We start from the raw sequence: 17,386 nt of genomic DNA, 5'->3' as shown, positions 1-17,386 counted from the left end.
TCCTCATGGGGCTATCGAGATTCAGAATCCTAACAATGACAATGATTTTAAAGTGCATGGACACCGTTTAAAGCCATTTGTTGAAATTTTGATTCACAGGACGTCCATACCTCTAAATGATCCTGTTTACCAGGATTGACTTTCTAGTCTGACGGAGGTGTAGTTAGGTTTACTGTTTTTCGCTGTTTAGGATAGTTTGCTTATTATTTGTTTGAGTCTTTTGTGATAACTCATTTTCATACTGAGATCATTGGAAAAGCCTTAAAATTCCTTCTTCAAGTACTATCTTTCCATCACTTGCTTTTTTCTTTTCGTTGCCTCTCTTGCATTATATGCTCATTTCTTTTACATCGAGGATAATGTAAATTTTATGTTGGGGATGGGGGATTAGGTTACCTAATCAGTTGTTCTCTTAGTCTTTGAGAAAAAATTACGGAAAAAAGAAGTACAGAAAATTAATTTTTTTTAAAAATAGAAGTATAAGATGCTTAATGTTGATGATTTATATCCCTTAGATTCAATTACTCGAAGATTTCAAACTTATGTTCGAGTTATTAATCCATGAGTACAAGTTTTAAACATTGATCGAGTTATGATTTCATATGCCACATCTAGCAGTCACATTAAAGCTTCGATTAACATTGAATTGTTAACTTGGTGATTATTTAACATGAAAGGAACCCACCTGGGGAATTTGTCCATCACGTTTTTTTTTTTTAAATAATAATAATACCCAGTTAAAAAATAGCTGTCTTCGAAAAGGCCACCTATTAAAGATCTTTAAAAAGGTTGACATAATGTGAAAGCTATAGATAGAAAAATCAAAAGCTGGAGGAATAAAAGAGGGAATTAAAAGATGAACTGTAAGGCAAGTTTCGGTTTAGGTTTTGGTTGTCCTAAATGCTCTTTTAATTATCAATGTTATCATGAAAGTGAAGAATTGAACCTTCACGCATGAAACTCAATGTTTGGAATTGTTCTAATTGGAGGATTAATGATTTGAACTTGATTATGAAAATTACCGAGTGCTAGAGTTTAGGAGAAGGTAATGCACAACATTGATGTATTTTAGAATTCTATTATCTGTATTGTTTTTTTAAACCACTTGAGCTTATAGAAATTATCCTGTGGTTTTCGAAATATTTTTCGCATACTTTGCTTGGGACTAGCAAAATGCGGGTTGGGAATTGTGTTGAGGGTTAAATATTGCATATTATTATCCATTTATATCTTGGTTTTATGAACATGATAATGCTTAATGTTCTATTTTACTCATGTTTATGTTGTAAGGTGAATTTAAGAGCTTGGATTGAAAAGGGTGTTAAGAGCATGAATTTGATGCCCAAGAATCACTAAGGTAATGGATGAATCTTAGGAGATCAAGATTGAAGAATTCACATGTCAAAGATCCAAGAAAATCAAGTGAGGAATAAAGAGAATCAAAGATTTAAAATGAAGAAAAAGAATCATGAAATCGTCCTGAAAAAGCATATTCTAAAACTCTGGGTCATTTTGTGAAATTGCGCAGAGTGAAGTCTATTTTGGAAAACTACGCAGAGTGAAGTCTATTTTAGCAAATTGCGTAAATTTGAGGCAGTTTCAAGAGTTTTCCAACTAGTTGTGAAAGTTGGAGTTCCACAACTATAAATTGGACTCCCTAGGATGTTCCTAGGCATCTTCTAGGGTTTAAGGAGTGGAGCAAAAGGGTGGAGAAGCCGTCGCTAAGAGTTTTTCTTCTTCTTCATTAGTAGTTTTCATGTTTTTCTTAAGAGACTTTAGTCCAATCATGTCTATGGTTGACTAAACCTCTTGGCTAGGGCTAAGAGGTGAAGCTTGTAGCGTGATGGGATGTTTCTCTTGATTTAATTCATGTTTATGTTGAACCTTCTTTGATTCTAATTTGATTTTAAAGGAATACTTTCAGTTTTTAATGATTTATTGTGACTTAAATTACAGTAGATATGCAATAGGTTTGAGTATCTTCTTTTCCTTACTTTGATATTGTGGGATTGGTAAATCTTATTATCGGCCATCGTTCCATGGGCATGGTTTGGTGATAGAATCCCTTTCAAGTATCACAATTCTCCTCTGAGAATTAGATCAATGAAAGTTCAGATTTGGTTTTATGGATATATTATCCAATTAGATAAGATAAGACTCCAATTCCAATTATGTTACTTGAATCAAGTAAGAGGGCTCCCTGATCACTACAAGTGAATCCTTGGCACCCTAGTTCCCACCTTTAAATTCTTAGTTTTAATTACTCTATTTACAATTACTCTCTCAAATACTTCAGAATTAGTTTCACATCTTCTTCTAGTTAATTTCAGAAACGTACTAGTTTCAGTCCCTGTGGATTCGACCTCGGTCTTATTGAGATTATTATTACATCGCGACCCTACACTTGGGGTTGTGAACAGTCGGATTGCTAGGTTGAGTCAGGTGTAGGTTGGGTGCTGGGTTGAGTTAGGTGCGGGTTGGGAGCAGACTCGACTCGACTCGAGGTAAGCTCACCTCAACTCGATCCACTAGCTCGCCTTAAGCTCGACTCAAAAGGTTTGACAAACAAGCCAAGCTCCGATGGTAAGCTCGAGGCCAAGCTTGAGCTCAAGGAGAGCATGGACGAGCCAAGCCAAGCTTGACCTACCTTGACTCGACTCGGCTCAATGTACAGTACTGACTCGACTCGATCCGAAACCCGACTCGTATATAAACCATAAATTTGACGTTTTAGATATGAGATGTCGTGTAGTTGATGGAGAGGCAGCAGGTTCACCTAGGTTTTAAGTTGTGATTTCAGCCTGTGGATACCCGTTGCACTGACCTGACTCGACTCGGTGCCGACTTGACCCGACCTGGTACTTGTGACCAGGTTGTACTCAGTCCAGATTAGTCCAGGCCAGACCTGGACTCGGATTAGGTCAGGCATGTTGGACTTGGTACTGAGTCGGGTCGAGTTCGGGTCAGGTCTATTTCAAAACTAAATTGGGTCGGATCAGCCCTAACTCGGTCAGACTCAACTCGATGCCCGGCTCTAAATTGGTGATTGCCACTAGACACGCAATGGCAGACTTGAATCGGTCTCCCAGTTCAACATTTAGGCCACTATATAGTCTTTTGCTTCTTTGTAACTATGACCAGCAAAACGATGTTAACATAAAAAAAAAAAAAAAAAAACAAAAGACCAAAAAGAGCTCTTGTAGCCGTTTCAACGTTTAAAACTCCCATGTATTTCAGAAGATAGAAAAAAAAAAAAAAAATGTGGGCAAAACAAACTGAAGTCATTTTCTTTCCCTTCCAATGACCGGATTTTCAAACATTTGGCTGATATATGGAAGATCCAAGCCATCTAGTAATTTTACAGGCTTCACCCCCAAAGCTGTATGTATCTGGCAAAGCCATGTTCGGGAGCCAGTCATCTATTTGAAAAAGATTTCTATAGAAAGTAAATTATGAAAACTAAGTTTCAGAAATCTAATTTTGTCTGAAAATATTTTTCCTAATGACACTGTTGTCTTCTTTTCTTCTTTTTTTTTTTTAAAATCTTTTTCTTTTTCTTTTTACAATGTGGTTCCAATGTGCATCTGGAAAAAATAATACAACATGATGCATTATTCATATAACTCCCCTGACATCCCTTTCTTTGACCTTTACTCATCTCTCTCAACCCTTCATCTTTCTCCCAACATGCATTATTGGACCTCTATTATGATCCATACAGACCCTTTATTATCCTATTCATTGATCAAATGACTAGAATAATCTGATTTTAAATAATCTGATTTTAAATTGTCGTTTAAGAGGGATGGACAACCAGAGGTCTGCCCTGCATTCGGATCCTGCACGCATTCACCAAATGTACAAAAAGAGACTAACAGTTAAAGTGAAAGAGGCGACATGCATTCAGCATTCTAGATTTTCTCTCTCTCTTTTTTTTTTTTTTAAATTGATCTTGATTTCGTAATGAATATTGATTACATTGAAACTTAGATAATAATTATAAATTACAATATTACATCAACTATTAAGCTTACAAGAAAACCTAACAAGGCCCCAACTAAAACTTGTACCTCTGTATGCCCCACAGACTCTTTCAATGGAAAATAATCGTCGTTAGCCTTCTTCAACCCCTCTTTGCCATCTGCCACTAGACTAGATGAGACCATACTGGGTTTACTTGTAGCATCTTTCAATCTATGGATCGGAGGGGAAGGAGCCATAGAATTAGGCTTATAGGAACCTGTCTTCTCTGATAGAGGGAGGAGAGGAGCAAGAACCTCTTCTTCCATATTACAGGGAGTCGGGTTCTCTTGGTTCCTTAGTAGTATGGTGTTGAGTACCTTTGCATGGATGCCCACTTCCCTTCTCACCCCCTGCAAGTTATAACACAACCCAAAAGGGAAACAATCATTTCAAAATTAGGCCACGTCCAAACATTTCAAAAATCAGTTCTGAACTATCACAGATTTTCTGAAATCGTGGTGAATTAAGATATTGCCTTGCTGAGTTATCTTAAAACCCAAACTCTCTGGGAATTGTATTTGATCCAAAGCAAAGACATGGTAGGTTCCTTGGAGCAAAAGTGGACAGAAAGGCAAGCAAAGCAATGATTACCCGATTATCCCTAAATTGGCTACATATATATATGTGTGTGTGTGTGTGTGTGTGTGTGTGTGTGTGTGTGTGTATATATATATATATATATATATATATATAGGGAAAAGGTACTATGTGCTCGAGCTGACAAGACCGTCCCATGAGGTCGAGCTGTGTGGGCCCCACCATGATGCGTTTTGAACATCTACCCCATCAGTCAGATGCACCATTCCAACGTGGGCCTAGGTCTCAAAAATCAAGTCAATCCATGACTTGTGTGGGCCACACCACACACAGAAGTGGGGAGGGGCCGTGCACCATTAAAACATTCATAATCATTTTTTGGACCCACTGAGATGTGGTTTGCAAATCCAGCCCATCCATTATGTGAGTCCCACTTGGATGAGGGTTCAGACCAAGTTTCAGCAACATTCAAAACTCATGTGCGTCGCACCAAGTGCTTTTATATGTTTTAACGGTGTCTTCACATGATTTTAGATGGTATGGCCCACCTGAGTTCCGTATACGGCTGATTTTTGGGATATCCCATAATTTGGAGGGGACCCATCAAATGCACGGTGTTGATGGTCGACACACATCACGGTGGGGCCCACACAGCTCGACCTCACGGGAGCTTATCGTGAGGCCGAGCGCATAGTACTATATATATATATATATATATATATGAAAGGCAACAAAGATTTTATTAAAAACAGAGTGCAAAAGGTGCCAAGATACAAATAAACCCCAATCCAATTAGGGAATACAATCTGCAAAAATATTCAGACCAGTAGCTCACTCTTTAACATAGGACAGAGCCCTCCCAATTAAAAAGGAAATGGGAATGTTCTTATCCCTAAAGCAACATTGTTTCTTTCTCCCCAAATAGACCATAGAACCACCAACAGGGATAGCCTCCAAAGCTTCTTTCCATCTCTTCCGATTCCACCTCCATGTCAAGCGAGGAAAATATCCTTAATAGTGCCCAACATAACCCACTGGATTTTGGACACCTCCAAGAAGCCCTCTCAAATGGATCTAGCTATTGGACAATGTATAAACAAGTGGTTTACCAATTTTGTGTTGCTAAAACACATGGAGCACATGCACATGTCGGGGATGCACATTGGCCTCTCTTGAAGATTGTCGATGGTGACCATCAGGTTCTTACTTAACCAACCACGCGAAAGCCGCCAGCTTAGGAGAAGCGCCATAACCACAAACAAAACTCGAAGGGCACGGATCCACAATTGCACCCTTAGAGGCAAGATATCTATAAAAAGATCGGACAAAAAACTTGCGCGACTTCTCAAGAATTATATGAAACTCTAATTCTTCGGCCATTAATCAGAGATCCACAAAATCAAAGAGATTTCCTGAAACTAGTTGATTACTTTTGAAATAGGTCTGGTTGATTGATGTGAATTGATGCCTGATGGGAAATAAATCACTGGAGTGGCTGGATGCTCGGACATAGAGAGATGACAAAGGTTCTTGGGAGGTAGAAACAGTGACACTTGTATTGAAATTGGCAAGATGTATATAGACTGCACACACACACACACATGGCATCCACGAGTTTGGAGAAATCATAAATAGGCCATGGTTACAAACAAACTTCTCCAAATCAAAATGGACACCCTAAGAGGTAAGAAAATAAAAAATTTCACTTCCCCTTTTCTTCTCCCTTCGTTCTCTTTTAGAAGAGAAGTCAAAATTTTTGAGTAAGAATATTCTTCTTGGCTCACTCCAAACTTTCTATTTGTTGCAAGGAATCATCATCATTGTCCCAGCTATTTGGAGTCTGCTTCATGGTAGCTTGGCAAAAGTTCCTTGATCATAGTGCCACTTGCCATCTAACCTCCTTTCTTTGGGCAAGGGACCAGCTGGTGCAGTTGCTAGCAGGTGGAGTTTGGCTTTTCCTCCCCTTTTACTCTCACTCCAAATTCCCATCTATTCTACATAACACACATCATCATCATTAGCCTCATCCCATATATTTGGGGTCAACTTTGCGGTAGCTCCTCCCCTTTTACTCTCACTCCAACTTCCTATCCATTCTACAGAACACACATCATCATCATTAGCCTCATCCCATATATTTGGGGTCAACTTTGCGGTAGCTCGGAAAGTTTGATAGGTTAGTGCTGCAACTCGCAAGGGCCCTCTCTCTCTCTCTCTCTCTCTCTCTCTCTCTCTATTTTTGGCTTCATTGTCCATCTAGACTGGAAGAGAGGGCTGAAGTAACTGGGCTGAGATTCCCATTATCAAGGATAGAAATGGGCATGTCACCAAACTCAGTATTCAGCTGAGCAAGAAACTGAAAATAGTGTTGCCCGTGGAGATATAGTAAAAATCATATATATACCTGAGCATCATACATGACAATGGCAGCAAAAACAACAGACATCCCGAAAATTGAGTCCGAGAATCCCCTGCATTTTAGTGGAAGCCATAATTCAATACAACCAAAAGAATTTACAAATTTACACTTTTTACCAATTCATCAACCACGAAAAATACTCAATAACAATGCTTTTATACGTTACAAAACAGCATAACCATGCTTAAAAACTTTGAAAGAACAGTTTTGCTTACCTTTCTAGGCCAAGGGAAGTTGCAGCTGCCACAACCCCCTAACAGTCCAAAGAAATAAGACAAAAAATACCAACAATCAAAACCCAAAATTGATTAGTACATTAAAATTGCAAATCAATTAGAGATAAGGATGCGTTTGGATGTGCACGTGAATTGAATTGCGAACACTTGGTTTAATCAAGATGAAATGACCCAAGTAAAGACATCATCTAGTATTCATAATGAGAAGGTAAGTCATGTTTGATTCGCAATGAAAACTCATTTGAAATCCCATATTCATTAGACAACTGTCACCACATACCTCATGCCAGAAAAAAAAGAAGAAGCAAATGTAGGAAAGGTTAATGATGACTGTGGAATCCACTTTTCTTTGCAAATCAGAAAGAGAAAAAAATGTGAAATCAAGGGAAATTGTTTTCTTTTCACATCGTTTCTTCGTAATAGGCCCTAGGGTTGATGTGAATACAAAATAAATATCGAAAAAAAAGGTATCATTGATATACGACAATTCAAGGGGAAGAACCTCTATACAAGATACCTGGATAAATTCTTCTTCTCTAATCCTTTGTGCACACTCTAATGATGCTATATAAACTTAAGCAATTGAAATCTAATTTCTATCTAAATGTAATTAATTGTCCCCTTCCGACTAAAAAATATTTCTCTGGCGGAAATTATACTTCGATAATGTCTACAGGTTTTCAATTTGGACAAGTTGGGCAGTAAGGTTCAGCAATCCAAACCAACGGTCAGATGTCTCTCCCTGTGGATGGCCTCTGCCACAATCGTCAGAATCTTCCAATGTGGGGTATTTTTATGCAATTCTCCATCCACAGTAGGATCGACATACCAATGGTCTGGAATACCAAACCATTGGCCCCACTTATCAGCATTGAAAATATGTGTATACAGTGCAAAGATCCAGACCACAAATCACAAAATTCATTATCTCTTTCAAGTCAATTAGATAAATTATAAGAAACTAATCATACAAAATATGAAATTCAAAAACAAACTAGAAGTAGAAATGAAAAGGGGAGCTTTGAGAGTACAGCAGAATGGGTTGATGGCATTCCGCCAGACCGAACAGCGGCCTTAAAATCGACGCCATTGCCATAAAGAGCAGATGTGAAAGGCTTGGATAGTTGCCCAATTGCAGAAGCAACAGTAGCTGCAACCAAGACCTGCAGATATAGAAATTCAACAAAAGCTTCAGAACGAGAACCCGGAGAAAGAAAATCAGAAAATGGGTTATTTTTTTTCTAATCTTCTATGGATATTTGGAAATGGATTTGGTGGATTTTGCCTTGTTTTGGGCGATTTCTGCAATTTCTTGGACTCCAATTCTCAAACAGGAGGAGGTCGATGGTTTCTTCAAAGGAAGGGAATTGAAGAGCCTCTGCTTTTTGCAGAAGGTCTGAGGAAGATGACATGGAAGAGTTGGAGAAGAAGAAGAAAGCATCTCTCTCTCTCTCCTCTCTCTCTCTCTCTTCATTCCACAGAATCTCAGTTACTGCGGAGATTTGTATATGGGACAACGGCAAATCGCAGTGAGAAATCCAGGGATAATCTATACACGCGTTCTTATTTCTGATAAGTGGGGCCCATTATTAGATAATCCAGATCGTTGGATTATCATGCCTTACCGTGGATGGACTAAGTCACAAAATTCTACTAACAGAATATTCTCGAACTTTCGATTAATAGCCTACAGATAGACGGTTAAGAAGGTCTGGTTCAGTGGTCTGCTCTCAATGGTTACGCTGGCCGAAATATGGGCCCCTCTTTTCATGACGGCTAATTTTTTACCATACACGCGTCCTTCCATCCACCTTCCTTTTTTATCCTAACAAAATATACTTACTAATCTAGATCTCTACTCGCGTAAAAAAATTCCTACTTTTTCAACTACTTTTATCTGGAAATCAAGAGTATTTTTGTCCAAAATCTTCTTTTTATACTTGAAAAATCTACTTTTGTAACGTAAGTTTTTGTCCGTTCAAAAATAAAAATGTATAAAAACCAAGCATTTACTGTGCTAATTTTTTCTTTCATTAACTGAAAACATGAAACTGCAAGATGCTAAAATATCTTATTCTATTTCATTTTAATTTTAGTGGGTGGACCAATCAACTTACCTTCTACTGCTCATGTGTCACGAGGACAGTGATCAGAGTCATCCATCGAGTGATTCGTGCTTTGATGATTAAAGAAAAGACTAGTAAAAAGTCAAAGTTGATGCTAGAATAGTAGAAAAGAGAGGTTGGGATGGCTGGGTAAGTTTGTTTGCACATAGTATTAGATGGAATTAGTTGGGATGGAATTACATTTGGTCGGTGCAAATTCCATCCAACATTTGGGAGGATGGGATGAGTATTAAGTGGGATGGAATTGCATTTGATACCATGTAAATTCCATCTTACATTTGGGGAGAATGAGAAAGACTAGAATTAAGTTAAATAGATTTGCATTTGGTCCCTATTGGATTAGGATAACTTCCATCCAATTTTTTGAAAATTTTTGTACATGTGAACAAGTTATGTAGGTCTCGCCATGATGTATGGACTATATCCATATTGTCCACCTATTTTTTGAGATCCAAAAATCAAGTATATCTAAAGCTCAAGTAGACCTCACCATAGAAAGCAGTGGCGATTGAACGCCTATCATTGGAAACTTCTTGGGAACTACTGAAGTTTTAGTTCAAGCTAATATTTGTGTTTTCCCTTCATCTAAGTCTTTTTGACCTTATGAACAAGTTCGATGACAAATAAATATGACGGTAGACCCTAGGAAGATTTCAACAGTGGGTGTCATTATCCCACTATTTTCTATGTTGTGGTCCACATAAACTTTGGATTCGCCTCATTTTTTGGCCCATACCATAAAAAGAAGTTGCAAAATAAATGAATATAACACATTTATGCTATTCTCAGTAATTCCAAATGATAATTGATATATTTAATTGATGGGTAACAAACTAACAACGGAATACCACCATGATACAAATAAGGCATGGAGTTGTATTTATGCCATGTTATCCCATGGTAATAAGAAACAATCTTTGTCAAATGTAATAATTATACTTTTTTTATCTCATACCACTTAAACCCATATAATATCATGCGCTAAACAATCCTCATGTTAATTTTGAAATCCACTATATATGTGGGCCCTGTTCACATCCCCAAGTGTAGGGTCGCGATGTAGTAATAACTCGGCAAGAACGATGTCGAATCTACAGGGATTAAACTTACACGTATTCTGAAAATAATTAGAACTAAAACTAAAAAAAGATCTAAATTGAAATCTGAATAATTAAAAGTAATGATAAATAATGTTGATTAAAACTTATGAATTTAAAGGTAGGAACTATGGTGCCAAGGATTTACTTGTAACTATCAAGATGCTACCTTACTTGATTCAAGAAACACAATTGGAATTAGAGTTTTATCCTATCAAATTGGAAGATAAAGCAATTTAAATCAATTCTGAACTTTTAATTGACCTAATTCTCAATGGGGAAGAATTGTGATGATTGGAAGGGATTCCATCACCCTACTATGTCTAGGAGACGATGGTGAACAACAGAATTTACTAATCTCAATATTTCAAAACAGGAAAAAGAAGATATACAAAGTTATCACAACATCTATTGTAATTTAAGTTACAATAAATTATAGAAAACTGAAAATATTCTCTTAATATTAAATTAGAAATCAATAAAGTTCAATAAGAACAATAATCAAAACAAAATAAACATCCAAACACGCTACAAACTTCTCCTCTTAGCCTTAGTTAAAAGGTTTAACCAACCATATACATTATTGAAACCAAATCTCTTAAACAAAACATGAAAAATAGACTAGAGAAGAATAAAAACTATTTGATGGCTGCTTCACCCTTATATATGTTCCTTGAGACCTTTTCAAACTCTAGAAGATGCTTTGGAGCATCTTAGGGAGTCCTATTTATAGTTATGGAATTCCAACTTTCACACCGAGTTGGAAAAATCTAAAAAACGCCTCAAATTTACGTACTCTGCGCAGTTTTTCAAAATAAACTCAGAGTTTAAATCGCCTTAAATTTACGCACTCTGTGCAGTTTTTCAAAATAAACTCAGAGTTTCAGAATATGCTTTTTTAGGACAATTTTAAGATTCATTTTCTTCACTTCAAATCTTTAATTCTCTTCATTTCTTACTTGGTTTTCTTGGATCTTTGGCATGTGAATTTTTCATTAATGACTTTCAAATTTCCAAATCTTCATTTAGTAATCTTTTGAGTATGAATCTTCATTTTGACATTAATTTTACCTTAAGCTCTCAAAATCACCTCGTACATGAAAACATGTATAATTAAATCGATTAAGCACTATCATATTTATAAAACCAATGTATAAAGAGGGAAAAATATATAATTTTTTACACTCAACGGGCCCCACATTGATGCATGTGTTTTATCCATGCCTTTCATCATATATGTCCTTTACACGCGACATTCTAATTATATACATGTACAAGTGACTAATATCCACTGTGAATTTGGTTCATTGATTACAATTCTATCATCCACCAAACAAAAATTTGCTTAATCCAATGCTTTTCCCATGGCAAGAATTTTATTCCAAACATGGGGATTGGATGACCCAAATGCCATGGTATTTCAAGATATACAATCATTGTGCAATAATAGTGTTAATCACATTTAATACAATTCCATACCATTTAATTCCCATCGACCAAATTGGCCATATGCTACTACATTGGTACTCCCACCCACCATGATAAGAAAAGTTGTAGGAGAGTTTCCATGGGGAATGCTCTACCAGATCACTTGTTGTATATCATTCCAGTCCGATGCTAGTTCAGCACATTTAAGAAATAGTGGTGATGCATCACATTATAGGGTAATATTGTGCAGCTATCCATGCCATTCAAATTTTGGGTTGTTGAAAATTGGTGTCTTTAATTTGTACTGGCAAAGGAGAGTTTGATTAATTGAACTCTTGCTCAATTGATCAAGCAAATTTTGAATTTTCTAGTTAAGTCTCTGAACAATCAATTTTGGACATGTTCGAGTGATCAAACATCATAGCTCAATTGATCAAGCATATTCAGAAAACACATGCTTACTCTTTGAATATTTTTTGGTATGTTTTATTGATTGAACATATGTCATCGATCGATTAAAAATCTGTCGATCGGTCTTGTTCGATCAAAGGTTCAATCAACGGTTTTGTACAATTTTGCGTGAGTACCTATTTTGTTTCCTAATTCATTTGTAACTCTATATAAGGGTTTGTAACAATGAGAATTATGGTAAATCATGTACAAGAGTTGTTTTGGACATGAGAGGGAGAGAGGAGCTATGGTTTTTAAGAGATATTTTAAAATTTTGCATTTATAAGTTGATTCTCTCTTCTAATTCGTTTTTATAGTGGATAGCTCATCATTACGCCATGACTTTTTTTCCTGAAAGTAATATTTTCATGTAAAATCATGTGTTTTTTATGGCTGCTTTAATTGCATTTATCTATTATTGTGTGATTTGTTTCTGAGGTTGCTTTTGCGCTCCAAATACAAGTTACATTGTGGATGGAACAATCTCTAAAATGAAACTAATTGAGAAATCCTAACCTTCCAATTGATGGCTATGATCAAATAAAGGGTTAACAGTAAAAGTCAGTGGTTCAAATTGGAAGGGAAATAGTAAATGGTCAGCTAAGCATAGTTTTTGGATTATGTTGGATTCACAGTTGCATCAGATACTTGGACAGTTCAGATTTCCATGCATCTATGCTGTGAAATAAGTGGAGCTGTGAGAACCACGAGGAGGTGAATTGCCTGCAACTTATGTTGACAGAAATCTCATTTGGATGTGTGAAAAGTTTAAAGTAGTAAACACTTTACACGAAAATAAATAAATAAGAGTTTTAGGTGTAAATGGTTTATATGTTATTTCATTTGACCTTTAAATGATAATCTATTTATAAGTAAATATATTATATGTTTGGCTAGCTTGTAAAATGTTTACAATGGATAAAGTAGACATTCATGTCAGAGGTTGGGCAATAAAACTTTTCAAAATCTGCAAATTTTATAAGCATGACTTGATTTTTTTAAGCCCTAAGAAAGCATTAAAGCATGCACACACTGGATGGATTGAATGTCCTCCACCCATATTATAGGGTCTCAAATGCAACATGAAAGTTTTTAATGATGGACATCCCATCCTTGCCTCGTGTGATCCATTTGATAATCAACAAAAAATTTTAAGGCCATAGGAGAGCATTAAGGGAAGCACTTGATATTCATATTAGATGTACCATACACATTAAGGTGGGCCCCACATACCATGAGTGTATATCAACTATTTTGTGGATTCGACTCTCATCTCCGATATCTTCATTAATGACTTTCAAATCTTCAAATCTTAAAAACTTTACCCATAATCTAAAACATAGCTTTTTGTCGGTGTTTACAGCTTGTAAAGCCTTTACAGGCAAATAAAGGTATCAGGACAGTCTCTGCAATATGGTTAATTGTAATCCTTTTGCAACTTAAGGATTTTACATGCATCCAAACGACCCCTAAAAAAAGTCATGAGAATAAGATTGAAACAACGGTTTTGTCCTTTTCATTGTGTCACGCCCCAAACTCGAAAACCAGGCTCACAAAATTTTCGATCACCGAATCTGGTGCTGACAGCCTCCGCAGTACCCCATTCTCGACTCCTAGCGTCCATACGCTAGATTCCGATCCTGGAATGCTACAAGGAAGGGTTTTTTTTTTTTTGTACATTCAACTCGTAATAAGCATAACCACAAGCATACCCAAATCACAAAGGCAACATCATCATCACATATCCATTAATATAATCAGTTGAGTACAATACTGAAAGGAAGATACATATATCAAAAATCGAAGCTCCAGAGGTTCGCTGCATGCCCAAGCTCAATGCTGCTGCAACATATCATCATCTGCACGCATCTATCGTACATAAGCTTATAGAAAGCTTAGAGGGTGGTGTAAGTGTGTGCACAAGGTAAGTGCCCAATATTCAATACAATGCCGAAAATAGTGGTAATCCATAAATCGTACATTACCAGAGTAAGCAGAAAGATTGACAAGATCATGAATTATCGAAGTAAGCGGAAATACTGACAAGATCATAAATCATACGATAACAGAGTAAGCAATATAGAATAGCTATGCAAATAAGGAGTCATAAAAAGCCAAATGTCAGATGCCAAGAATGCGATGCAATATACAATTCCTGAAGAGTTCATGAATAACGTCAGCCATATCTAGACCATATAAATGTAGAAACGCAGTAACCCAAAATGCCATATGCGGTGTGAATGAAATGACCATGCCGGAGTGTGAGGTCGGGATGATAGTACGTAGTATCGTAGGCTCTGGGGTCCATCACAAGGGACTTCTATCCAAACCAGTCCCATACCTAAATTTGGATAGTCAGACTCAATGTGATAAACTCCTGATCTCAAGTTAGTCGCGTGCCCCAACCGAAATCCTGGCCATTGCGAAGGCACACGTAACAAATAGTTGCGCACCACCAACCCGAGTGGATAGTGAATGAATGAATGCATGAATGAGTATGCAACTCCTACTCACTAAATCCACATATCAGTACAGTTCATCTCTGGGATCATCACCGGGGTTTAGTACGCTCCAAATGGCACTGTCTCTCTCCTAGTAGCATAGTCCAAGTAAGCGTAAGAAACCTCACTATCCGCCTGGCCAATAGTCTGCCAATACCTATCCGGTATGTCGATAGCGGACCCATGCACGAGCTGGTCAAACTCAGCCTAGTAATGCCCCCTACCCTCGGGCGGGTAAGGCCACACCCCCTCCCAACCGACCACGACACAGTGGGAGACGCAGCCTCCTGGTATTCGGCACTCAGGCGCTTATGTATCCACTCGGTCTTGACGTTGGGGCGTCTCCTGGCCTCGGAGGTTTAGGAATTTTCACCCAGAGATATCTATGACGCTCGTATGTTAGAACCAAATATTTCCGGTGTCCCATCTGACCATCCATGATATGTCTGTGGAGGCTACGGCCCTGATGTCACTAGGGCACACAATGCAAGATGCATGAGTCATACAATCCAGTCATGCATCAATCGTACGCATACTGTGCACTCATGTGAGATAACCTCCGCCTATCAGGGAGTCTCATAACAATCTGTCCAATGATATATGCAATGGTCAACCACATCTCATAACAAACATGCAGATGATGCGTATGGGCATGTATGATGATGCTATGCTGTCACATACTCATAATCGGTGTTAACAACCGGCATCGACAATCGACCTCGACAATGTAGACATTTAACCAACATTACTCCTAAGGAATGACCCACATAGAGCCAAACACATAATGGGCCCACGGCCTCACACAAAGGCCTGATATACAACACAGTGGGCCTTACTCAAGGGCCACATATACACAACAGGCGGGCCCTGATCATGGGCCTCAAATACATGACGTGTGGGCCCTACACATGGGTCTCGAATACATCAAATGGGCCAGGCATCCTGGGCCATGAATACATCACAATGGGCCTTTCTCATGGGCATAACATACATCTAATGGGCTCCATAGCCTGGTCTTCAAATGCACCCCAATGGGCCTCATCGCATAGGCATCATATACATCATATTAGGCCTTAAACACGAGCAAAATACACATTATAACAGGCCTCAAATACGAGCCACATATACATTACATTGGGCCGCAAACACGGGTAGAATATACATCACAATCGGAATCCACAATCGGCCACGATGATTGACCTCGATCGATAATCGGTCAATCAGCCGCGACAATCATAATCAATAATCGGCCACGATAATCAGCCTCGATTGATAATCAGTCAATCGGCCATGATAATCATAATCGGAATCGGCCTCGATCGGTAATCGGTCAATCGACCACAACAATCATAATCGGTAATCGGCCACAATAATCGGCCTCGATCGGTAATCAGTCAATCAGCCACGATAACCATCCTCGATCGATAATCGGTCAATCGGCCATGACAATCATAATCGGTAATCGGTCATGATAATCAGCCTCGATTGATAATCAGTCAATCGGCCATGACAATCATAATCGGAATCGGCCTCGATCGGTAATCGGTCAATCGACCACAACAATCATAATCGGTAATCGGCCACAATAATCGGCCTCGATCGGTAATCGGTCAATCGGCCACGATAACCGTCATCGAATCATAATCGGCCTCGATCGGTATTATGCAATCGGCCGATCAAATCAGAATCGATAATCAGCCTCGATTAATAATCAGCCTCGATCGGTATTAGGCAATCGGCCGATCAAGCCCTAAGGGAAGGTCACAGTGTGGACATCTAATCAATATTGCTCCCAACGAGTGGCCCACATAGGCCCAAACATATAGTAGGCCCATGACCTTACAGAATGGTCTCATAAATCAAGTGGGTCGCATCACATGGGCGTAATGCACATCGCTATGGGCCGCATCATATGAGCCAGAAATACGTCTCGATGGGCCTCATCACATGAGCAGGAACATTTCACAATGGCCTTACTAAATGGGTCGAAAACACATCTCAATGGGCCACGACGTATGGGCCGAGTATACATAACAATGGGCCACGACCCATGGGCCGCAACCCGTGGGCCTCAAATACAAGTGGGCCACATTAATGGGGCCCATATATAAACCTCAGGTGGGTCCTGCTCATGGGCTTCAAATACATAACATGCGGGCCCTACCCATGGGTCTTATACGCATCAAATGGATCACGCGTCATGGGCCCAATACATGTCTCAATAGGCCTTGCATCAATGGGCCGCACTAATGGGCCTCGTACACATCAAGTGGGTTGCATCAAATGGTCGCACAAATGCACAATAGGTAGGCCCTGTACATGCAGCAGATGGGCCCCACTAGATGGTTAGTGTGGATATAGCATGCATGCATCTAGTGGGTCACTCGTCCCACAGACGGTGTGGACAAAACATACATCGAAGCTAGTCCTCTATGATCTGGACGGTTAGGATGGAATATATATAAGGTGGGCTCTGCTCATGGGCTCTAAATACATTTCGATGGGCCTTAACCCAAGGGCCTTGAATACATCTCAATGGGCCTCAACCCATGGGCCCTGATATATATCA

General features: G+C 38.5%; 1 protein-coding gene across 1 annotated transcript; it reads right to left on the bottom strand.

The window, feature by feature from the left end:
* Positions 1-3,915: 3,915 nt before the first annotated feature.
* LOC131245541 (uncharacterized) lies at positions 3,916-8,688 on the bottom strand. The gene is made up of 5 exons (XM_058245070.1): positions 8,501-8,688; positions 8,247-8,378; positions 7,195-7,232; positions 6,965-7,031; positions 3,916-4,373 (listed from the first exon to the last, which is right to left on the bottom strand). Exons 1-5 carry the CDS (start codon positions 8,654-8,656, stop codon positions 4,005-4,007), a joined length of 762 nt encoding a protein of 253 aa, XP_058101053.1. The 5' UTR covers positions 8,657-8,688; the 3' UTR covers positions 3,916-4,004.
* Between the last annotated feature and the right edge of the window lie 8,698 nt (positions 8,689-17,386).

The sequence above is a fragment of the Magnolia sinica genome, chromosome 5 (genome assembly GCF_029962835.1).
Source record: "Magnolia sinica isolate HGM2019 chromosome 5, MsV1, whole genome shotgun sequence".
In the NCBI taxonomy this organism is placed as follows: Eukaryota; Viridiplantae; Streptophyta; class Magnoliopsida; order Magnoliales; family Magnoliaceae; genus Magnolia; species Magnolia sinica.
Note: the sequence above shows the minus strand (reverse complement) of the source record. Positions and strands in the feature narration are given on the sequence as shown.